The sequence below is a fragment of the Bipolaris maydis genome (assembly GCF_028858645.1).
Source record: "Bipolaris maydis strain C4 unplaced genomic scaffold PSV08scaffold_7, whole genome shotgun sequence".
In the NCBI taxonomy this organism is placed as follows: domain Eukaryota; kingdom Fungi; phylum Ascomycota; class Dothideomycetes; order Pleosporales; family Pleosporaceae; genus Bipolaris; species Bipolaris maydis.
In genome coordinates this window covers 648,546-671,599 of record NW_027093863.1, presented here as the reverse complement: position 1 = coordinate 671,599, position 23,054 = coordinate 648,546, and the positions used below count along the sequence as shown (strand labels likewise).

The following is a 23,054-nucleotide window of genomic DNA, read 5'->3' as shown; positions in this document are numbered from 1 at the left end:
TTGACGAGTCATCTAGTGCTACAGGTCAAGGCAGTGCAATGCTTGAGGCTGTAGGTATATACAAACGATCAAAGCAAACGGAAGAAGGCCAAGCAGTTCAGATGATAAGAATAACACACATATTGCTTGAGTGCTAGGCATTGGGCGTGTTTTACTGATATAAAAGGTCTTGGACCTTATTTTGCTCTAGGACTATGGAAAACCCCTGTCTGAATTAATTGATAATCGGTACCTTCTTTCGGGCTTGTGTGAATGAGAATGATGTCTCAAAAGAGAGTCGAGCAAAATCGAAGTCTTATTCAACGGCCTCATTGTAATGCTGGCAAACCAAGAGCATATAGGACATATAAACTTTAATTGATATACCTCTCCTCCACTTTTATATCAAGCAACAGATAGTCAGGTGTAGCGGTGATCCCCTTACTTTTAAGATTAAGATCTGAATGAAGATTTTGAACCTATGGAACTGTCAATCTCAACTAGGCAACATATCTCTTTTTGATAGCTTGCAGTATCAGCCCACTTTAAGTCTTGGAACAAAGGATTTTGTAGATGTCTGTGAATAGTAGCATACATAGGAACAGGCTAAGATCAGCTTCGATAATCAGGAAACACGGCATGGATGCTTCTGTCAACATCACAATCTACCTCTGACAGTGCTGAAGTTCACAGTTTGGATTGTACATATTCTGGAGAAGATGAATAAGCTCATGAAATGGCCTAACACAACATGGTCTCATGCGTCACCAACACGAAGGACAAGGAGCATTTACTTTGTTTGGCAAAGTCAATGAGCTCGAAAAATGGCTCTACGATATGCCGCGGCAATATTGTTCCAAGGTGCCAAGAAACTGCGCCCTGACACGCTCGATGCATGCCGAGTTTTCTCTGGCCTGCTATGACGATATTGCGCAGGCAGGCCTGAGCTTTGAAAGACCAGATGTGGATGCAACATTGCTCTCGAAACAGCTTACCAGCCCCAGGCCTCAGTTGTCTTGTAAAAATCTACTCATTATTAACCGGTGCGCTTTTCGTTGGCCACAAAAATGCAAATGCGATTCAGCGAGAGCAAATATCAGGCGGTAGGGGCGGAGATTGCCAAGCAAATGGATGATCACGATTCCACTCTTGGGGTTGTGTGCATCGGATTCCCACCAGGCTCTGTAACGCACATCCCCACTCAATCCCTCGACAAATGACGGATACAATAACACATATGGCAAGACGCCCACGCTTCACGGTCACATGCTGCGTTGCCCCGAGGAAAGCAACCAGAGGTTGCAACGTGCGATCGAATCATGTCAATTTCAAGAAAAATGACAGGCAGCCCAAATAAAGACGGCGCCACTTACGCACCCACATGCACGACGCGGCTGAGGCGATCTCCGCAAATGCTAGGCGCCATCCCGTTCTCCACCTCCAGCCAACCCCGAGTCCCCCAGAGCAGTTTTCCCGCCAATCAACGCCAATCGGAGAAGGCCTTGCCTTGATTCTTCGATTGCTCTCCGATGCGCAAACAAACGGCCACGCTTGGTCGGCACGTTCCCGCTGTGCTTACGTAGGAAGTATGGCATTTTAACCAATTTAACCAGCTCACGAGTCGTTCCAACTGGTTGGATCGGTGGAGTCTGGCGTTTTGACAGGAATGCATTGCATTTGCTTTAGCGACCATGTCCAGCATACCGGTTTTGAGTACCGACTACGTTGGTTCTCTTTATAATTGAGCTCTCCTCCCCGCGCGGATGTGGAGCGGCAGGTCAAACGACTACGTCAATTGAAGCCCTTGGGAGCTTCCACCCAGCCGTCGAAATGTTTTCGAAGGTCCCAAAGATCTACAATGTCTACTTTTTGGCAATCATTGCCACCATGGGTGGTATGCTGTTTGGTTTCGATATCTCTTCGATGAGTGCTATTATTCCAACCGATCAATACATGTGCGTCAATTCCTAAAAGACGATGCTTTCAACTTGATCTAACATCCACCAGTGACTACTTCGACAACCCATCTGGAGTCGTTCAGGGCGCCATCGGTGCTGCTCTTGCTGCAGGCTCTATTGTCGGCTCGATCATGGCAGGCCCGGTTTCTGATAAATTCGGTCGTCGCGATGCTCTCCTATTCGCCTGTCTCTGGTGGCTCGCTGGTACTGCTTTGCAAGTCGCTGTAACAGGACGAGGAATGTTGATAGCTGGTCGAGTCCTGAACGGAGTAACGGTTGGCATCACTTCCTCACAGGTACCCGTGTATCTTGCCGAAATCTCCAAGCACTCACAGCGTGGTGCAATCATCATCATTCAGCAACTCGCAATTGAGTGGGGAATTCTTCTCATGTCAGTAATAAGAAAATATACAAAAAGATGACTAAACTGACTCTATGTAGGTACTTCATCGGTTACGGTTGTACATTCATTCCCGGAGAAACAGCGTCTTTCCGTACCGCTTGGGGCATCCAATTTGTACCTTGCGTAATGTTCATGATTGGCCTGCCTTTCCTACCAGAATCTCCTCGATGGCTCGCCAAAGTCGATCGCACAGAGGAAGCAATCCAGGTCCTTGCATCCATCCAGGCCAATGGCAATATCGAAGATCCATATGTCGTTGCTGAGTACGAGGAAATCATGACTGTTCTTATTGCCGAGCGTCAAGCACCGCCGGGATGGAAGAAATTTGTCTACAACGGCATGTGGAAGAGGACTCTTGCTGGCTTTTCCGTGCAGGCGTGGCAGCAGTTGTCTGGAGCAAATGTACCTCGAACTCCCCCCCGACTGATTATTCACTTCAGAGACTGACGAGAGCAATAGGTCATGACATACTACGTCGTTTATATCTTCGCAATGGCTGGTCTCGAAGGCAATATCAAGCTTATTTCGTCAGGCGTGCAATATGCGCTCTTCATCATCTTCTCCTCCATCATGTTCTTCTTTGTTGACAAGTTCGGCCGCCGCACACTCCTCGTTTGGGGAGCAATTACAATGGGCATCTGCCATTTCGTCGTCGGCGGCGTCCTTGGCGCAAACTACGAATACATTCCCGAGGGAGTTGGAGGCGACCGCAACGTCGTCATGAAAGTCACTGGCTCGCCCGCCAATACCGTCATTGCGTTTTCATACCTTCTGATCATTATCTACGCTCTTACTCTCGCGCCCATCTGCTGGGTGTACGCCGCGGAAGTGTGGTCGCTTGAGACTCGCGCGTGGGGTATGGGCATTGCTGCGACTGGTAAGACAAGAACGCCAACAACTCCCAGAGAAAGAAAGAAAACGCTAACAAATTTTCTAGGTAACTGGCTCTTCAACTTTGCAATCGGTCTCTTCATTCCCCCTGCGTTCCTCAACATAAAATGGGGTCTCTTCATCGTCTTCGGCGTCCTATGTCTTCTCGCCGCAACCCAATTCTTCTTCACATACCCAGAGGTACGTTTACACTCTCCTCATCACGGAACAAAATTCAACTAACCTTCTTTTTTTTCCCCCAAACAGACCTGCGGCAAAACCCTCGAAGAAATCGAAGTCCTTTTCAGCAAAGACGGTCCACACGCATGGCAAACCAAAAAGGGAAGTGAGCATATTGGTCAGAATACAGAGAATGTGGCTGCGGCTCAGGCCAAACAAGAGGCGCAGGCAAGAATCGAGATGTTGGCGAAGAAAGAGAAGGGGGAGACGGCGAAGACAGAGACAGTTTGAGCGGGGATGTCACTGTAGGATTTGCATATGTGAGCAAAAGGAACATAAAGAAAAGTAAGAAGAAGGGCATAATGATTGCAAACAATGTTTATCCCCAAATCTAAAATATGCTTCTTTTTGGCCATACCCAAACTCAACGTGCTTCTACCACCGCAGGATAAACAAGCAACAAGATACAAGCGAAGTAAGGAAGACCAAAAAAACGAGGGTTTATTCAAATAAAAAGGAGTAAAACTACTAATTGCATATAGTTCGAACCCCCTAATTATATAGTCTACCAAAAATCCCCCAATATAAAGAAGTGAAAGAGGAAAAAAAGGTAAAAAAGGGACGTAAACCAACCCCCCCCCCTGGGTTGCTAGTTCTTCATCTAGCTAAGCCAAATCCATCGCCTTGACACCCTGCTCAAGCGCAACCTCATCTGCAAGCGGTGCATCTTCAGCCGCAGACTCTCCATTCGACAAGACGACGCCTTCTTCCTCTGGATGCTCCACAGAGCCGGGGCCATCATTGACGTGTTTGTCTGTCAAACCTCCGTTGAGATGAAGGTGTTGTGGAACGGCAGCCTCGGTCCTTTTGACGTGCCCTGCAGGTCCAGCATGGCCATTACCCATAGCGGCCGCGACAGGTACTCCGTTGCTCACCGCGGCGTGCTTGCCAAAAGACCCCGGCTTCACCTGCTGCTTATCTAGACCAATCCCCAACTCCCTTACAGCACGCTTCATGCTATCCAGCCTCGCGCGCTCAGCAACACACATTTTCCTCGCAAGCTCCTTGAGTGCCCTCCGTCCCGTCTCGACCCTGTTTTCTTGCCAACTAGCTAGTTCTTGGGCCACGACTTGCTGAGTATATCGCAGTTCTCTGCCGAGATCTTCGAGCTCGATTTTGCTCTTGTCCATTTTGACTTGGGCGTCGCGCTGGACTCTGCTGCGCGCATCGTCGAGGAGACCCAGGGGCCAGCGGTCGGAGCGCCGCACGGAGAGGTTGTGTCTGTCGATTGCTTTTTGAGCGTTGGACATGGAATTTATGATTGTAGATGGGCGGGAGAGTGCAGTGAGGATGGCAGCGATGGTGCTGGAGATGGCGTGCATGGAGTAGTAGAAGCCTGCCATGGGACTTGCTTCACTTTGTCTCAGAGTACTGGTGTAGCGCTCCAAGGCCTTGAGGTGTGCAGGAGGCAAAAATATGAGGGAGTGCATGGCTGTGCTGAAGATCTTGGACGCGTCGTTAAGGTCAGATGCTGCTGAGCGGACCTTGTTGGCGCGGCGGAGAACTGATCGTGATGCGTGATGGAGGGCGCGAATGTTCTCACGCATGTGCTGAACAAAAAGCTCAACTTCTCGCACATCAAGAATAGGCGTGTAATCTTCACGCAGGCGTTCAACGCGCAGTTCAGCCTTGCGTGCTGAGCGTTCTGCAAGCATGGACGAGTCAATGTCTGGCACGAGGAAAAACTCCCATACCATCTCGTGTGTTGAAAAAGTAGGGTGTTTTAGGAGAATCTTGAGGAAGGCGTCTAGTCGGAGTTGCATGTCGCGCAGTATTGACCTTGAAGGTCTTGAAGGGATGAGGTATGGCGATGCCAGGGTATCTATAACCGGCAGCCACGATGCCGGGTGTTCTTGTGCTAGCCACTTTGCGAGATTCTCAAAGTCGTGCGATGAACGACGACATGTCGTAACAGTAATGGACTTGTTGTCGTTAGGTGCTCCAGATTTCAACACTAAACGTACAGTCCCGTCTTCAACAAAGAAGGACCGGACGACAGTAGTGGTTCGTCCATCAGGCCCAGCCTCATTTGATAACAACACCAGATCATCAATTCGATTACGAACGTCGTCGTCTTTAGCAAGCTCCACAGCCGTAAGACCACGTGCGTCTCTGAACGACAGGTCGACCCTGGGATCTTGAAACAGAACTCGCACCATGTCTGTTCTGCCATACTTGCTGGCTACCATGAGTGGCGTGAACTGTCTGTCATTGGTTGCATTTGCATCCGAGTCGCAGCGATATAGCAACTTGGCGGCTAGTTGAGGATCAGTGATGATGTGCAGGAGACTGTTTCCCTTGTTATCAACATGCTCGTCGAGATGCAGTGGTTGTCCGTCATTTTGATAGTAAGTCGCGGCTAGAAGGGCCTTGTCAACCATATCATGATATTCATCATGGTCGTATGATCTACACAGAGCAAAAACAGGAGTCTGGCCGTTCTTGTCCTTTAGCCGCCAAGGCAGTAGGTGTCCGATACGATCAATCAGACGAGGTTGGTTGAAGAGATAATGCGCTACACATCTGCCTTTGGCATCTGGCTTCGCTAGATAGTCTCGTAATGCTTCAGGACTCGGGCTGTTCTCCAAAAGGTAGTTGAGAATCGTGTCTGTCGTCTTCGCATGGCCTTGTTGAATCGCTGCACTCAGCAGGTTGACACCTTCATTATTATAATCTTCGAAGACATGAAGAGGTGTATAGTACTCGGTCAAACTAAGGAGATATTGCAGTGCCCTGTCTTGCCCGTTCTCAATGGCCATCATCAAGACCGACTCGCCGTCTGGGCCTTGTGTCATGGTAAGCTTCTCTATCGAAACATCGCCCTCGATAGCGCTGACACGCGAATCAAGCGTCGTGCGAGAATGGTACGACCGCGCTGAGCCACTTGACATGCTCCTTGTATCCATCGATACCTTCTTCTTCATCTTGGGTCTTCTGGGCAGCGGGGGCGTCTGAGCCCGCTGAAAGGGGAAAATATGCGCCAGCGGACCGTCTTCGTACATGCTCTCATCACGAGTTGGACTTTGATGCCGTATCCGTGGTTCGTCGTCGCCATTCATTGTAGTTCCCCCTAGGGATTGAAGGTCTGAGAGGCTTGCCGCAAATCTAACTGGACGATGCCTTGGCGGAGTATCGCTCTGATCTGTGGAACTGTCTGATTCTGGATGAAAGGATTTATCAGGCTCCAATATCCCTTGGATGGTCTCGATATCACCAGTCTTGGTTGCCTGCCATAGTGCCCGGTTCCGTCTGCTTGCTCTCCGCAAGCCTCCAGAATCTGTTGTTAAATATGAGAGCACCGCTTCAAAAGTACTGAGTGCGTAGCCCATTTCGCCGCTTTCGACATCGTCAATAAAGATAAAATGCCGCATGTAAGATAACCGTGCCTGGAGATGCCGAACGGGCGCCCGAATGACTACAATGAGCAGCAGTGACACCAATGTATCTGCGTTAATTGTGAGCAGATGATCCTGCTTTTCTGATAACGGTGCTCCGTTTGTCATCATCTTCTCCTGAGATTCGTCTGGCATGGTGATGTGCTTTTGCACCGCAAGCAGGATTTCGAGCATTTCCTGTGGACTCCCGGCAACCCCCATCTTCTTAAACATGTCTACAGCCCTGGACAACCGTATGGCAAGTTCTTGCTTCCCTTTGCGACCGTGCCCAATGTCGATGCCGACCTGCGATATATCGATATCCATCATTTGCTGGGTTCGTCGCTCGAGATCGGCGTCTTCAAGTTGGCGTATGGTTTGTATGCGTGGGAACAGAATCGTGTGATGTACTTGCTCGGCAACGTAGCGCTCAATCATGCGCTCCACGATTGGTCCGGTGAGATCCGTTGTCGCCCCCAGCAGTGATAATTGTTGCTTGTCCACCATCTGAAAGAGGTCAATGGCTGCCGTGACGGCCGTCTCTAGCGATCTGCGCATCTGATCCTCCTCGTCGCTGATTTCGAGATTCGAGACGAAGCCGTTGGGGACATAGGACATGTTGCTGTGCAGAGAGATTGGTGCCGTGTCTGCCGAGGATACCGACCCACGTCTCTTTGAGCTTTTTGAACTCATTGAAGATGGCCGCGACCTTTGCGATGGTATTGCTGGCAGCGGTTTCTGCAATTCGTTGCCAAACTCTTTGAATATCCTTTCCAGGCCCGGCTGCATCTGTCGTGCAATCATGGGAAAGTGGTTTAAGAGATCACCAAACGACCTGACCTCCTTCTTCCGGGGCATGGACGAGCCGGCGCCGCTTGCCGACGAACTGGCCACGGCCGGTGGCTCAGCTCTTGCATTGTACTTGGGTCCCAGTGTAGCGGGAATTATAGGGTTGGGGTCGTATGTGCCGATGAGGGGGCGGGATATGAAGTAGACGAGCCAGGGCTGGGCGTCGAAGGAGTCTGGGTAGAAGATGGTATCGTTAAGGAGCTGGGCTTGGTTGAGTGTCTTGAAGCCTGCATTGTCATCAGCGCGCGACGATGCATGACGTACCGTACGCATGCTCACGAACCCTTGTTGCTGTATATGAAGGCATCTTTAACAATTACTGTGCGGCCGTTTGCGGTGGTGAACTGCTTTGCCTTGCCCCGCGATTCCCTGAAGCTGCCCGTGTCCCTGAGGTGGCCGTTGGGTCCCGCGCCGCCTGGGATGCGCAGAACATGACTGGCGAGGAAGTCTTCGGAACCGCTGAGGTCGGCGTACGACGTGTTCGATTCCTTATCGCGCGAGGTCAGGAGGGACTCAGTCGTCGGGACCAGAAGGACCTGGGAGCTGGAGTGTTAGCGACTGGGGATATATGGGATATGTTACACTGGGGCGCGTACGTGGTGCTGCGCTGGCTGGCACTGACTGGGGAGTGCACTACGGAAGAAGGCCCGTAGGAAGGGATTCAACACAGGAGGCATTCAATCGACATTAATGGGGCTTTGGGGGAGAATCGGCGTGCGCGTGGCATGTGTCCCTGGGGTTTTTTATAAAGCGCGCGGTCTGGTCGAGGGTGTGGCGTCGTACAGTGGCTTGGGCGTAGAGTCGTGAATAGGAGCCTGGAATGGCGATGGGCAGAGCAAAGACCTTGGACGGTTGTGCCGGCGATGGCCTGACGGGGGCTGTGGCGGTGCGTAGGGAGTCGGTAAGAGGCGAAATGCGAGATGGAGAGGCAGCAAAGACGCGGAGCGAGGGCAAGGGAGTTCCAGGCCAGCAAGGCGTCGCAAGCAATTGGGAGTCGGAACCAGGGCCATTGGCTTGTGAAGGTGAAGACGCTGCTAGCCCAGTATCGATTAGCGAGGAACGCGACTCTTTCGTCATCGCTCCCGTCCTCGTCGCACTCCCTCACCACCCCCACGTTGCATCACATTACATCAACATACGCCATCGATCCTACGCCCGCAGCTGCGTGGCTTTGGCGCGACCATGCAATGCCCCAAAGAAGCCTCGCCTAGACGCCACATATCCATGTGTGTATTCGTGTAAACCAGCCTTGTTTATCTACAGCCCCTACTTGCCAGCCTTCTTGCACAGCTTCGTCCCATAATCCAGCACACTCCACTTCTCCGTGCCAGGCGTAGTCTCGGTGAAGAAGACGCCTTCGGGATCCCATTTCTGGCGAATCTTCAGCAGTCGTGGGTAGTTGGTTCCCCAGTATGCCTCTTGCCAGTTGGGCTCATTGAGATCGCCCTCGTTGACATAGCTGGCTCCGTTGGGTGAAACATCTCTCAGTTTCTGACCCACAACATGCGTGTTGAAGTGCTCGCGCTCCATCTTGACATCCCATGACTCGGTGCCCTGCATGATCACATTGGTGATGACGAAGCTGCTCGCATTGCGCCAGGCTGGATGGATGGCGTTGTCTACCTTGGGATACGCACGCCCAGGGTTGACAATGTGACCGACGTCGAAGCCCAGCTGGGTGGGTTCGGGCATCGCTGCGTAGATGAGGGCATCAGCAATCGCATCGCCATGGCTGTCGATGTCGCTTTGCGTGAAGAGACGGCCTCCGACAATAGACTGCTGGTTCGGCGGCTCATCCTCGAACATGTCTATGTACATTTCAAAGAAAGTCGGGAATGCCTTGGTATAGGCGTCATAGGGAACCTTGGCTGCATCCAGCTGCTTGTATAGTGGCGATAGGACCTTGGCCAGCTGTGCTTCATCCATGTTGGGACCGACAAAAGGGGCAATGTGCAGACGGCCAGGGCCAGCTATATATCCAATAGTCAGTGTGGAGAACCAAGAACTTGCCAAAATATAAACTTACGTCCGATTTCAAAGTACACAAACATGTGGTTATCACTGTAGTGATTGGCCAAGTTGTGAAAAATGTGAACACCCTTGGCAAACAGCTCAGTGTCGTTGGTGTGCGTAGAGTTGATGTTCAGAATCGTAGCAGCGGTCGGTATCTCTGGAAAGGTCTTGACAGTGATGCTCACCACAACCGCAAACGTACTAGGACCTCCACCCTTGAGAGCCCAGAAAAGGTCGGGATTCTCATTGGCATTGGCAGTCACATACGTGCCAGCAGCAGTTATAGCGTCGAACGAGAGCACATTATCAGCGCCCATACCGTAGAGTCCCGTAAGAGGACCATGTCCACCACCTTGGACGTATCCGCCAGCCCAACCTACAGTCTTCGCATCGTCAGCCACAACATACCAACAATGAAACGGACAAAAGAAGAAGGAAAAAGAAACTTACCGGACACTCCCCTCCAACGATAACCACCTTGGGCGTCTGTGCAAAGCACTTGCGATACAGCTCCCTCCCTTGCACCCCCGCACCCACAACCGCCGCACCGCCACTCCAATCCCCAGGTCCAGTGTACTTCTTGATGAACTCCACATCCTTGAACCCATGCGTATTGATAATCAGCGCTCCGTACCCTGTCGATCGTCCCCTGTCCTCATCGTCAGTAAAACAAAACAAAACGAAAAACCCCCCCACACTTCTAACAGTATCCACACGTGGATATATGGGAGTGATACTTACATGAAATCATGCCCCGTATTCCTAATAATCAATCTCAAATTCCTCTTCCGCGCAAAATCAACACCGGCTTTGATGTGTAGCTTAGTTGTGGCGAGGATAACGTAGCGGCCGTAGAAGCCGCGGGTGCAAGTTGCTGATGCCGCTGCGTTGTCCGGGAGGCATGTATTGTTTGTTTTTAGGGGCCAAAGGGCGGCGATGGGGTGGTCGGTTCTAAGGGAATGTCAGTCAGTATGAATGTTGGTTCTCTCTCTTTTTTTTTCCGTGAAGGAAAGGAGGAAGGGGGGGGAGGCAAGGTAAAATACTTACAGCCACTGTTCATCACCCCATTTCTCTTTCGTCTCGGCGCATTTGGCTGCGTTGTAGACGCTGATTTCGTTGCCAAAGGATTGGTAGCATGGTGCGCCTGGAGGGATGGTGATTTGCAGGGCGCCGGATACGGTCTTGTTGAGAGCGGCCCAGTCGGTGCTTGTGGGCCAGCAGGAGTTATCTGAGTAGCATTTGCCTGTGGTGCAAAGATTAACTTTTCTTTCTTAGTCTCATGGAATACTTGAGAAGGAGGCTTACATTGGTACTCCACACCCCCAACTTTCTTCACTTCACCAATCCATTTTGCGGCTTGCGCACTGGTGATTGCTATTAGCAATGCTGCGAACACGGAGAAGCGAGGCATCTTGGCTATGCAAAGGGACTTTAGAGGTCCGTTTTTTTGAGGATTCAGACATTTATTTGTATCTCCCGCGGAATGCTCAGACTATGCTTAGTCTAAGGCCCTAGTGCATTCTACCGCGTTTAGTACGGGTTAATGGGCTCTGCAGGCGTGCTGGACGCCTTAACTGCATGTCTTCATTGCCTTCAAATGCCATGTTGAGATTCTCTGCCCGATATTTTCTCCATGTGCCGCTGAGCATGTACGAGCGAGCGAGTAAAAAGCTCTGCAGGGATCTCGTTTGCATCTGAGGATCTCCTTTGTGGGGATGGCAACAAGGCTCCAGCTACCGAACCCGTTAGGATAGAGACATGGTGAAGGCGAGATGTTGCTTGGCGGCGTACTCCTTTTCACCCGGTTAATATCGGGGTCCAATCACTTCACATGCAAGACATGGAGGGGAGACTTCGCTTCACGCCACAGCTGGGACGGTTCAGGAAGGCGTATCTTGTTCTAGTGGCCTGGATCAAGTATGTGTGGTTTCCCCTGTGTGGCGAAGTGATCATCATGTGGGGTTTGTGGTGTAGTGTTGGATCTAGATGTTCGATTAGTTCAGTGCGTGTCTGACATACATGGTGTAGAACAATAAACGCGGGTGTCTAGTAATTTTGGAAAAACTATTATTCAGGCCAGCTATGTACAACATATACTGAAGGCTCTTACAATTAATATGCGTGTAGTTGCATATGCGCATGTGTACCGGCAACCACCTTTATTCAAACCCTCGATAGGAATCAAAACAAATTAACCATGAACCATCTTGACGCCTCAAGAGATATCACAAGTCTCAATTTTAGTGAACTCCCCCCAATGCAGCCATCAGCCGTCATCCAGATCCAAATCGAGAAACCGTCTTGCGCTACAACCATGTATCTACAGATAGCCGCAACCACACACCAGAACACCAGCAGGAATAGGGGCCATGACATTCCACTACCTGTAGATTCGCCTTCGGCAGTTGTGTTGAAACTACTAGCATCGCACCAAACCATGGGTATGGCAGGCCAAGTCACCCGTCGATCCTCCATACTAGCCGTCCGGGAAGCCGGGGAAATGGAGCCGGCGCCCCAAAGCACTGCGACCAAGTTGCTACGTTCGCTCCACACGTACGGCCGATACGTGTGCTTCTTTTTACTTTTCTTCCGCAATTCGCCCGTCGATTTCATGCCTAGTACACAATGTCTCTTGCCATGCGATCCAGCGTGCCAAGGCTAGTATCGCAAGCAAGCAAATCCAGGTCTGGGAACTCATTTTGGATTCGATGTCGCGAGAACGGAATAGCGGTGATATGCGTAGCTCCCTTTTGGAGTTGTGTGACTTGCTTGACATAGTACTGCTGCGGTACGCGTTCAACGTTTTCGTTACTAGCAACACTTCCCTCTCTTTCTAACTGGTCTTCGAGAAGGGAATACACATCGTTATCGAGCGTTTCGGTAAAACGACCCCAGATGAGGACTTTGAGGTCAGGACACAAAGCGTGCGCCCATTCAAAGAGCATTGTGGCGAGCTGCTGGGTCTCGGCTTCTACTTCTCTTCTCGGCTGGTCGGGATCGATAATTCGAAGACGGTCCTGGTAGAGATGCAACATTTTCAAGTTTTTGAGCTTGCCAATTGGTTTCTAGCACAAATTGTCAATACTTCCATAGTAACAACCCATGTGACTCAAACTTACAAGTTGTCCAAGGACATATTTCTGTCTGTCGTGCGCATCGGCCAGGAGACACCCCCCTATTTCCGCGACGCGCAACCCAAATTGCTCCAAAGCCCCAAGCTCATTGCAAATTGCATCCAGCGATGCTATGGAAGGAAAATAGGCAACCCTCTTTTCCACAGACCACAAATCGAACAACGAAAGAGACTTTAGCCTGGGACATAGCGACCAGATGTATGAGTTAATAGTCGACCCATCATCTGCAAGCATTGGCTCCAATGGCACTGTTTTCAAGAACCGCATATGAAGACTCAAGTGCTGTAGATTTTGGTTCCGCGTAAACAAATCTTCAAAATCCATGCTCTTTCTGTCGTCAAAACTGTCCGGAGAGTGAAAGTCGAAATGTGTCAGGTTTCGTAGCTCTGGGGAGCTGAAAAGCGGCTTCCAGTACCAGAAATTGTCTGCGTAGAGAGAAAGTCTAGTCACGTGGGAGAGATTGAAGATGTGAGGTATAGCGGAAACGAAACCTCCGGGTAAATAGCCATCGAACATCAATTCGCGAGAGACGATCTGTTTGTTCTGGAAGAGGGTGCTGTAGGAGCATCTGCTCCAGTAGTCTTCGAGCAAAAAAACGTCAAAGTTTTTCGGCAAGAGCAGGGCGAACTTTTCCAGTCGAGGTAATGTCTTAGCGAGCTCTACGAGGCCGAATGCTTCTTGCCCATCTCCACAGACTCCGGCTGTCACGCGCTTAGTCGTGGGAGTTACAAGCTGCTGGAAGTTACCATGCGATAGTTGAAAATCGACAATCGACTGTTGCTGTTTCTGTAAAAGATTAATGATAGATGGGTCTAGATCGAGTTGTGAAAGATAACTGCGGATATTGAATTAGCCAAGAGAATCTTCTGTGTAGGTACTCGAATTAGGCAGCGCGGGATTGAAAGCGTGCCGGTGAAAAAGGGGAAAGCTAACCGGAACGTGATCAATTTATTCGAAGGAAACGATTGCAAAATCTGCAACAACAACGCGTTTCTCTCGCCATGGATCCACGGCGCCTTGTTGGGCAAAATCCTGTTGCATTCAAATATTGGGACATCAAGCAGACTGAGATTTCGCGCGTACTGCAAGTGCCTGCATGCGCCAACTTGCAGGCATCTGCGGAACAGTGGGAGCTGGCCATTGCGAGTCCTAATGTCGAGCACAATGTTCTGGTACAAGACTTTTGTCGCGACAAGATTCCAAGACTTTGATGTTAAGCACAGTGCCAAAAGATCTGGGTAGAGGCCGACCTAAACTGCCGGCGTCAGCGATGTTCTGTTGCACATCAAGGGCTAGGTGCTTTTGCCGGTGCGGGGTAGTGGGCATACATAATCCAACACCATCAACTGAACATCTGTAGGAAGATATGGAAGTTGGCTCATCTCGTCCATGATTGAAGCCTGGTGGTAGAGGTTGCTCCAATCTGCAAAGGACGGTGTAAGTAATGGCTGAGGGGACGAGCAATGGAGCAGTTTTGGCGAGTGGATCTCATTCGCCAACCGCGCGCCGTGTCTTGCACAATACATAAGTAAGTGGTGACCTGTAGGATTTAGCTGCGGCTTGTGCACGTACGTCAGAGTGCAGCAGTGTCACAGATTGAGCAAATCAAACGTCAATCCTTCCAAATAAGCATCCGGACACCTCACCTCCTTGTCCAAAACAAAGTAGTAGTAGTAGTGGTGGTGGTGATGGTCTGTGCCTACTTCTCCAACCCAGCCGGCAGCGCAACCGCAATCTGGACTAGGGCTATTGTAGTAGAGAAGATCCAGCCGAGTAGTAGCAACTATGTGCATGGAACAGCGACGTGTATCTCTACAAGGCCACCATCTCAAGCAGCGTGTCAACTTGATGCTGGCACGGTTCACTGCCACTTTTTTTGATCAGGAGGTGCGGGGGCACAGGGGTAGGTTATAAGATAACAGGGGGATCCTGGCAAGAAATACCGACATATTCGTCCGCTCTTCGGGCGAGTTCACACATGAACAGTACACCTTGTATTCCACAAGACAACCAACGGGAGAGGGAGCAGAGTGTGTCTAGCATTGCACGTCATAGTTCGTATTTCAAAAGTGGTACAAGACATGCGACACTAACATTCATGATGTTCGCATTGTCTTGGGATGATGTTCAAGCAAACGCGCCTTACTGCGCATTGGGCCTATACGCCGGCATTCCATTCTTCTTTCCCCAGCCCCTGACCGTCCTGTTCAAATCTGGTGCTATAAACAACCAGGCAATCGCTGCTACAATCGCTCCTATTCCATCAATCACCCAGTTGTTCTTCTGACTACCAGACAAGCTGCCCCAACGCATCAGGTGTACCAACCAATTTGTTGGTATCATGAAATTTCCACTTTCTAAGCCTTTGACGCAGCTGGTGGCTGCCTCAAGCTCGGTTTGCTTGGGATCGGCAGCCTCGAGCTCAAAGCTAACGGCATGCTTTGTCTTGTTCTCGTTCTCAAACCCTGGGGATAGTATGTTACCCGGGAATACAATGTGAATGTTTACATCGAATGGCGCGGGTGTGGTGCCCGTGCTGGCGTTGGAATGGCGCGCTGAGTTGTAGATTTGGACCTCTGAGCGGAGTCCATCAGCGAGGTTGCGGAGGGCAGCCTTTGCTGGCGAGTAGGGCGAGTAGCCTGCAATGTTGATGAAGGCAAGTGAGGATGATGTCATGATGAATTTCCGCGGTGCTTCCGGGGCCGCGTTCTTTTCCTGTGGGCTATATGGCACCTCGGGATACAGCCAGGCTTGCAGCGCCTTTTGTGCCATGTATGCTGTCGCAAAGTAGTTCAGTTCCATCTGTTTTCTCAGCGTGTCCGTGCTTGTCTCGATGAACAGTCCGGGAGTTGAAGATCCAGCAATGCACCAGACAATCTCGGGCACGCGGCCATTATTCCAGACTGTTGCTTCCTTGAGGATACGTGCATTCTCAGACTCGGAAGTTACGTCGGCCGCAATGTACGTGAAGCGCTGGGTGGAGGGGTTCTTTGCGCACGACTTTGCGCGTTGGACAGCGGTTTCGAGGTTCTTTGCTGTGCGTGCGACCAGTACAAGATTGGCTCCCCGGGCAGCAAGGAGACAGGCAACCTCACTGCCCATGCCCTGCGATGAGCCGGTGAGAAGGACGGTCTGCAAGATGTGAGCATTGGACGTGTTGACCAGTATACCAATGGACTTGCCTTGCCATCAACGGGGAAATGATTGCTCATGGAGAAGCTGAAACCCATGACGCTAAAGCTCACCAGCCCGATGATGAGCACGAGGGCAGCTCCGATGAGGAATTGAAACATGAGGGGCGTGCGGCGGGGTCCCTCAGAGGATTTAACTAAGTCGAAACAAGTAGCGCCTGGTGGTGCTTACGGCGTAGTAATCATTGCGCCTGGTATGCTCCTGTGTTGTAGGATTATCGCACCATGCACCTTGGTGGTGAGAAAGAGACCCTAGCAACTTGTGAGTGGCCTGTAGATTGCTTTGGTGGGGCGGCGTGCCGCGTGGGGCGTTGCGCCAGCGTCCATGGTAGCGTACTGTGGCGGTGTAAGGAGGCATTGCGGAAAGTGTTAACACGCACTGCATCTCTTCTCGCCAAAAGACAATAGCTGTTGCTGTATGTGAAAACGGGACAGTTTGGCCAAAACCTAATGATAATGTGTAGTGTTGTATCTGATAAGGCTTCCACTTGTTGCTTTTAAGCATCAGTCAAATGCTATTTACCTCTGTTCTAATAATGCGGCTTACGCTACACTCAATACCCACGGTCCTTAGATGGCTTCACGGACATGGCAAGAAGTCGCATCAGGGAACACCAGACTAGTAACTCGGCCAGAACCAGACCTAGAAGTCATCGGCTGTAAAGCTTTTACTCTTCACTTTTCCGTTGCCCGCTTTACACTTTGCGCTTTTCAACAGCTATTCTTCCACATTAAAGTAACATTCATTACAGAACAGAGGATCACATGTAGGTGATCAAGTATCTTCGTGTCGGTGGTACACATGTTTATCTAGTGAAGGTATAATTTCGAAGATGGAAGTATCTGCAAAGAAAATGTCGCTCCGGTGCAAACATCCAAAGCGTCCAGAGTACATTCCGGGTACGGTGGTAAATGGGTAGGGGTTGTGTCGGTGGTGGGTTGCCAAGACCTGGGTCGGTGTTGGGTTGGGGTTATTAATTATATAAGACCCAACCTGACACCGACCCAAGTCTCAGCAACCCAACCCTACACAACCCGCGGGTAGGGGGTACCCATTTACCAGCGTAATTCCGGGTCTCCACTGTCATACCGGATACTTGGCCTGCAATGAGTACACTCATGTATCTCTCATTCGTGGGTTACATGTCAGGTAAGCGAGAGATGTGTATGGGTCGAAAAGCAAAGAAAGAAAAAGTCAAAGATATAAGAACGCAGCGTTAGAAGACGTTTCATCTGCAATTCTTGAAAACATATTGCACCAATATCTTCTATCTTACAGTGCACACAATGAGACTCTCTTGGATTATCGTCGTTTCTGGTCTTTGCACCACATCCTTTACCTATGAGACCCAACAGGTCATGGGTGGGCCCGAACTTGGCAGGCTACACCTCGGCAGCAACGAGTACAAGTGCGAGAATGGCAAGCTAGCCAAACCGTGGTAACATCAAGCATAACTGACAGGCAACCATAGGTGCGACACCTTCGTTCGCCTGTACGGACCCCTTGGCAGACAAACCAAACTGCTCGTGCACTTGCACAAATGGCATCACCTTCGACCAACCTCTCTCTTTGGATTCCCAGAACTGCCCGGGTACCCCTGCATACGACTGCCAAGTGGAGAAAGACGAATGCGCCAGGCAAGAACAAGTGTTGAAGGATGAAATCACCAAGAAAACGCAAGAGTATAACGAATGCAAAACGGAGCTTTCAAAATGCGTGCCTGCACAGATAAGAAGCCGCTACAGATACAAAGGCTGCTTCCAAGTTACCCCGGGGAGCTTATTCCTGCCAGGTACTAGATCATCAAGCGATGTCATGACAGTCGAGCTGTGTGCGGTGCATTGTCAGGCTCACCGACACTTCGCTACGACAAACGCTAATGTTTGCTTTTGTGGTGATAAAGTCGTGGGAACGGCACCCGAGGTCAAGCATTCAGACTGTAACAGCCCGTGCATAGGTGACAAGACGGAGATGTGTGGGGCTTTATGGAAGTTCAGTTTGTATACGAAGGTGGCCTGAGTGGATTTGATGGCCAATGTAGCGACAATAGGATCTTGCAGAGCAGCACCTAATGCTGCCTTCTTTTCCAGAAGATTTCTTGATAGAGAAGTAAGGGGTAGGATGGACGTATTTATGTGTAGACCGACCATCGTATCTTTATGCTCTATAATGCATCCAAAGTAGTAGTTGTGCACTTCCCTCCTCAGAAAAATATCGCCTCTGAGCATACTACAATGTGTAAAATGCCTCTCAATGGACTAGGCGTGACCGACATTTCTCAACTGCTCATCTCTGCAAATGGTGTTGACGAATGGAGAGTGGGCCACGAAATGGGACCCCTGCAGATGCGCTTGAGCTAATCGTGGCTGGCTGCCGAGCAGCCAAGTGGGTCGCTTTCGATTGCCCGCGGAAATGCCAAGACTTTGCTCGGAAAAAAAGTTGGGCGCGCGACAAAGACGACTGCGACAACGACTGACGAATATCGCCACGACACAGCAGAGCGGCGCAATCATGGCTAAGAAGAGAAAGGCAGGTGGTGGCGCATCTGGCGCATCCAAGGCGCCAAAAGAAGAGGACTCGCGAATGAGGATCAATACCTTTGAGGATGTCGCCGATTCCGAGGACGAATTCCACATGAACCGCGACAAGGTGCTGCTGGATGAGGGACCTGCCGCCAAGAAGATGCGGAGGTACCAGGAAGAAGGTTGGTTTCTAGATGATGGCAATTTCTACGAGTAGTCGCTGATATTATATCCAGATAAATTTCTTCAGCCCTCAGATGAAGAGATCCTCGATGCTGGAAGCGACGACGATGCCTCAGACGATTTTGACGACGACGTCAGCGATGCCTCAGACGACGAGACTTCTGGAAAGCGCAAGCCAGCCGGTGAGGAAGACGAAGACGAAGAACTCGGAGCATGGGGCGCCTCGAAAAAGGACTACTACGATGCTGACGCTATCGAGACCGAGCAAGACGCTCTGGACGAAGAGGCAGAAGCCAGACGCATACAAAAGAAGCAGCTACAGAGCATGACTGAAGCTGATTTTGGCTTCGACCAAGACGAATGGCTTGGGGAGGACGCTGAAGAGAATGCCGAAGGCGCCGCAGTGGTTACTGAGGTTCTGCCTCAACTCCAAATCACAGATGCCATGTCACAGGAGGAAAAGATGAAAATTATGCGGACACGATACCCAGAGTTTGAGCACATTTCCAAGGAATATCTGCGACTGCAACCCCTGCACGAGGAATTGGCCGCTGCTGCTAATGCTGCTGAGAGGGTGCTGAAGGCGCAGGCGGCAAAGAATAACAGATTGGTTCCTACACCCATGGTCATCACAAAATACCGGGCATGCGCAGCGTATCTCGCTGCAATGGCCATGTACTTTGCTGTTCTTGGCTCCACTGCTACAGATGATGCGACTCCAGCCATCGCACTAGATCCTGTCGAGTTACATGAGCATCCGGTTATGGAGAGCTTACTGAAGTGCCAGAAGATGTGGACACGGGTGGAGAGCCTGCCCATTGCCGATCCCATGGTCGAGACGGAAGATGGCGATGAGGCTTCCGAGGATGAGGCAAGCTTTGCAGAGAGCGACAACGCCGATCTGGCTGTCAAGAAACCCACGAAGCAGAAAAAGACCAAGGCGCAAAGAGCAACCGAGATTGCGCAGGCAGAAGCAGTAGCACGACGTGCTGCGAAATTGGCCAAGGCAGAGCAAGATCTCGCGTCGCTCGATACACTTGCAGACAAGGCTGCGCTCAAGAAAGCAGCGCGAAAGAAGAAGACCGCACAACCCAAGCTTAACCTTCTCAACGCCGACGACTCAGACTTTGGTGAAGAGACAGCCCTCACCGCCCACGAAGCCGCCGAAAAGGCAAAGAAGAAGCGCTCCCTCCGCTTCTACACTTCTCAAATCGCCCAAAAAGCCAACAAGCGCGATGCCGCAGGCAAGGACTACGGCGGCGATGCCGACGTCCCCCACCGCGAACGTCTCAAGGATCGACAAGCCCGTCTGCAAGCTGAAGCTGAGAAGCGCGGCCAACACAAGGACGCCGGCCCAGGCGTGGCACTCAGCGACGACGATGGCGCATCTTCTGCGGATGAAGACCCTGGTACCCGCCGAGACGACTATGAAGACGAAGACGGCTACTATGACATGGTGGCCGCCCGCTCCAACGACAAAAAGCAAGCCAAACTCGAGCGTGCAGAAGCATATGCCCTTGCTAAACAACAAGGTGCTCAAGTCATTGAAGAGGAAATCATTGGTGATGATGGACGGCGTCAGATTTCTTATCAGATTCAGAAGAATAAGGTATGCTTCCTTTTGTTCGCATGCGCAAGGCTTCGTACACTTGCGTCATGGAGTTTTTGTTGGGGGTGATACAAATGCTAACATGATTAAAACAGGGATTAACACCGCATCGCAAGAAGAGTGTACGCAATCCGCGTGTCAAGAAGAAGGAAAAGTACAAGGAGAAGCAGAAGAAGCTCAAGAGTATGAAGCAGGTGTTTGATAAGAGTGCTGCGGCCAAGGGGAGCGCGAGTTATGGTGGTGAGCTTACGGGTATTAAGAGCGGGTTGGTTAGGAGTAGGAAGTTGTAGAGAAAGAGACTTTTTTTGCGTCGCTCTGGTTACATTTGTATGATCAGAGTAAAGAGGCAAGTGTTGACGACCAAAAAGCCATTATTCATCTTGCGAGAGAGAGAGGATCATACTATTCAAAGATTTATTCATCCCATCCTTTTATATTTTCTCTTAAAACGCCGTGCAAGAAAATGCTGCGATATTTCCATATCGAGGACAATACGAAGGAAGAAAAAGTACACAGAAATATATATCACTTGCCTCTAACACCACAACCTCAGTGTTCCATCCGCACCCGCAGAAACACACCATGGCTCCCTCGGATGCCAATCCAACGCCATAACACCCAACTTACTCTTCACCTTATGTCCCTTGAGCACCTTCAACGGCACAATCGTCGCGTTCTCCATCAAATCACCCACGACCTTGCCGTGGAAAACCTGAATCGTGCCGTCATCCGACGTATCAGCAAACAGGGGCAGACCACCCTGATGAAACTTGACCGAGCGCACTGCCTCCTTGTGGAACCGCATCGTCTTGTATGGTTTAGTGGAGAGATCCATGTCCATCCAGAGGACACGCTTGTCATACGAACTGACAATGAGATTGTCGCCACCAGGGTGCACATCGATGTTGGAGATCCACTTAGCGCCGGGCTGCAATATCTTGACGAGTTCCTGTTTTGCGAGATCGTAGGCACGGATGGTGTTGCGGGTTGCTGCGAAGAAGATTGCCTTGGATGGGTGGAACTGCGCTGTTTGGGCGAGACCCTTGAGGCGGCGGAAGGGAAGTTGGGTGAGGTGTTTGGAGACGGCGTGGATGGCGATTGCGGTGGATTGGCCGCGGGGGGAGACGGTGGTAAAGTATTCGCCTTTGCGGTGCCAGTTTAGGACTTTGATAGCGGAGCGGACTTGCACTTGGAGGAGGACGCCCTTGGATTCGAGGCGTGTACCTGGGCGACTCCATTTGCCAGGGGGTTGTTTGGGAGCATCTTCGCCTTTGGGTGTTGTGGCGCCTTTTGTGGCGGCGTAGCCCCAACCTGCGTCGAGGACGTCGCGGCTGGCTTGTTCGATGTCGGGGGAGAGAAGGGTAAAGGGGACGATGAGGAAGACGTTCTCGCCACAGGCAGCCGCGACGATAGATGCATCCTTTGTGGGCCTCCATTGTACGGCGTCGACGGCCTCTTCGTCTGAGAGCTTAGCATTCCAGACTTGTCGGCCAGTCAGAATTTCCCAGATTCGAATGTAGCCGTCGTCGCCTCCACTGGCAACAAAGATGCCGTGTGGATCAACAGAGACGCAGCGTACGCGCCCTTCTTGCCCACGGAAAATCGCAGCACATGTTGTAGGGAAAGGCTTGAGTTCCTCGGGGTTCGGTAGCTTGGGTAGTAGGGATTCCGGGTCGATGTTGAGTCGGTTTCTTCGTACACGAGGAGCCAGGTAGAGGTCCAGACTTCGCTCGAATCGTTCCTTGACAAATGTCTCGTAGCCGGGAACTTTGCGTAGCGCATCGTAGTTCTTAGGCAAGAATTCCCTCTCTCGGTCCTCTTCGTCTGCCTCCAACCATGCCTTCTCCTCATCCTTGTCTGGTAGGTACTCGGGTGGTGGGTGATAACTTGCTTCGTAGCCTGGCGGTGGCAGCTTAGGAGCGGGAATATGCATTGTGTTGTCTGGCCGGGGCTTCTCGTCGGCCCAAACGTCAAAGGTGAACTCATCCTGCTCTTCTTCCTCTTCTTGCGGCGGCTTGTAGGGTTTGATGCGACCCTCTTTGATGGCCTTGACAAGCTTCATGACACGCTTGGCCTCGTGCTTGGAAGGAATGAACCGCCGCTTGGGCTCGGGCGCAGCGCTCAGTGGCATAATCTCCTGCTTGCCGGAGAAGTAGGCGACCATTTCCGGGTAGGGATCGTAGCCATCCTCGACAACCTCATTCCTTGTGAGCCTCTTGAGAACGTCCAGCTCCTCTTCCGACAGGTTCAACGGCTTTCCTGTCTCGGGATCCGTCAGACCTGTCCAGCCCTTGGGTATGTCAATGCTATCCAAAAGTGCATCCAATGCCTCTCCCTTCGCCGGGCGCATGATCTTCTTGCCGTTGATATCATAGCCGATGTGGGGATATTCGTCGTAGTACTTGAGGTCAATATTGCCAATTGTGTTTGTAGCTTCGGCATCGGAGTCGTCCGACTCGTAGATTGGGTCAATCTCTTTGTACAAGTAGCGGGTGTTGCCGTGCGCGTCTGTGGTTACAGTGTAATTGGGCTTGAGGTTTTCGTCGTCGTCTAGCTCTGCGCTTGCGCGAGTATCGAGGTCCATCTCATGGGTCGGTAATCCCTTCTTCTTTCGCAAAGGTCCGTCGGAGGTGTTGAGGTTGCGCATTTCCTCACGAATTTGCTCTTCATCACTATTCTCCTCTTCCTCTTCCTCATCCTCTGCATCTTCATCAGAAAGGCCCTCAAT

At 51.0% G+C, this 23,054-nt stretch overlaps 8 protein-coding genes across 8 annotated transcripts; 3 read left to right on the top strand and 5 right to left on the bottom strand.

Annotated features, from left to right (window-relative positions):
* Positions 1-1,809: 1,809 nt before the first annotated feature.
* PSV08DRAFT_362269 (general substrate transporter) lies at positions 1,810-3,681 on the top strand (the record flags this gene model as incomplete). The annotated part of the gene is made up of 6 exons (XM_014227230.1): positions 1,810-1,934; positions 1,987-2,328; positions 2,379-2,742; positions 2,800-3,217; positions 3,278-3,411; positions 3,478-3,681. 6 exons carry the CDS (start codon positions 1,810-1,812, stop codon positions 3,679-3,681), a joined length of 1,587 nt encoding a protein of 528 aa, XP_014082705.1.
* Positions 3,682-3,873: 192 nt separating this feature from the next.
* Positions 3,874-8,350, bottom strand: PSV08DRAFT_202625 (uncharacterized protein; the record flags this gene model as incomplete). The annotated part of the gene is made up of 3 exons (XM_014227231.1): positions 3,874-7,900; positions 7,957-8,209; positions 8,270-8,350. 3 exons carry the CDS (start codon positions 8,348-8,350, stop codon positions 4,056-4,058), a joined length of 4,179 nt encoding a protein of 1,392 aa, XP_014082706.1. The 3' UTR covers positions 3,874-4,055.
* A 464-nt stretch (positions 8,351-8,814) lies between these two features.
* Positions 8,815-11,136, bottom strand: PSV08DRAFT_42356 (uncharacterized protein). The gene is made up of 6 exons (XM_014227232.2): positions 10,992-11,136; positions 10,734-10,929; positions 10,428-10,637; positions 10,137-10,335; positions 9,700-10,069; positions 8,815-9,643 (listed from the first exon to the last, which is right to left on the bottom strand). Exons 1-6 carry the CDS (start codon positions 11,095-11,097, stop codon positions 8,940-8,942), a joined length of 1,785 nt encoding a protein of 594 aa, XP_014082707.1. The 5' UTR covers positions 11,098-11,136; the 3' UTR covers positions 8,815-8,939.
* Positions 11,137-12,091: 955 nt separating this feature from the next.
* PSV08DRAFT_390522 (uncharacterized protein) lies at positions 12,092-14,239 on the bottom strand. The gene is made up of 4 exons (XM_066093508.1): positions 14,149-14,239; positions 13,754-14,070; positions 12,806-13,655; positions 12,092-12,751 (listed from the first exon to the last, which is right to left on the bottom strand). Exons 1-4 carry the CDS (start codon positions 14,209-14,211, stop codon positions 12,302-12,304), a joined length of 1,680 nt encoding a protein of 559 aa, XP_065949104.1. The 5' UTR covers positions 14,212-14,239; the 3' UTR covers positions 12,092-12,301.
* Positions 14,240-14,865: 626 nt separating this feature from the next.
* PSV08DRAFT_409782 (uncharacterized protein) lies at positions 14,866-16,228 on the bottom strand. The gene is made up of 2 exons (XM_014227234.2): positions 16,003-16,228; positions 14,866-15,952 (listed from the first exon to the last, which is right to left on the bottom strand). Exons 1-2 carry the CDS (start codon positions 16,111-16,113, stop codon positions 14,963-14,965), a joined length of 1,101 nt encoding a protein of 366 aa, XP_014082709.1. The 5' UTR covers positions 16,114-16,228; the 3' UTR covers positions 14,866-14,962.
* Positions 16,229-17,298: 1,070 nt separating this feature from the next.
* Positions 17,299-18,031, top strand: PSV08DRAFT_409781 (uncharacterized protein; the record flags this gene model as incomplete). The annotated part of the gene is made up of 2 exons (XM_014227236.2): positions 17,299-17,389; positions 17,484-18,031. 2 exons carry the CDS (start codon positions 17,299-17,301, stop codon positions 18,029-18,031), a joined length of 639 nt encoding a protein of 212 aa, XP_014082711.2.
* A 457-nt stretch (positions 18,032-18,488) lies between these two features.
* PSV08DRAFT_390512 (Sas10 C-terminal domain-containing protein) lies at positions 18,489-20,626 on the top strand. The gene is made up of 3 exons (XM_014227238.2): positions 18,489-18,716; positions 18,771-20,326; positions 20,422-20,626. The coding sequence occupies exons 1-3, from the start codon at positions 18,524-18,526 to the stop codon at positions 20,614-20,616; spliced, it is 1,944 nt and encodes a 647-aa protein (XP_014082713.1). The 5' UTR covers positions 18,489-18,523; the 3' UTR covers positions 20,617-20,626.
* On the bottom strand, positions 20,449-22,975 carry PSV08DRAFT_202609 (NUC169 domain-containing protein; the record flags this gene model as incomplete). Its single annotated transcript, XM_014227239.2, has 1 exon — positions 20,449-22,975. A coding segment is annotated over one exon (2,114 nt), but the record flags the coding sequence as incomplete, so codon positions are not given.
* Positions 22,976-23,054: the final 79 nt, after the last annotated feature.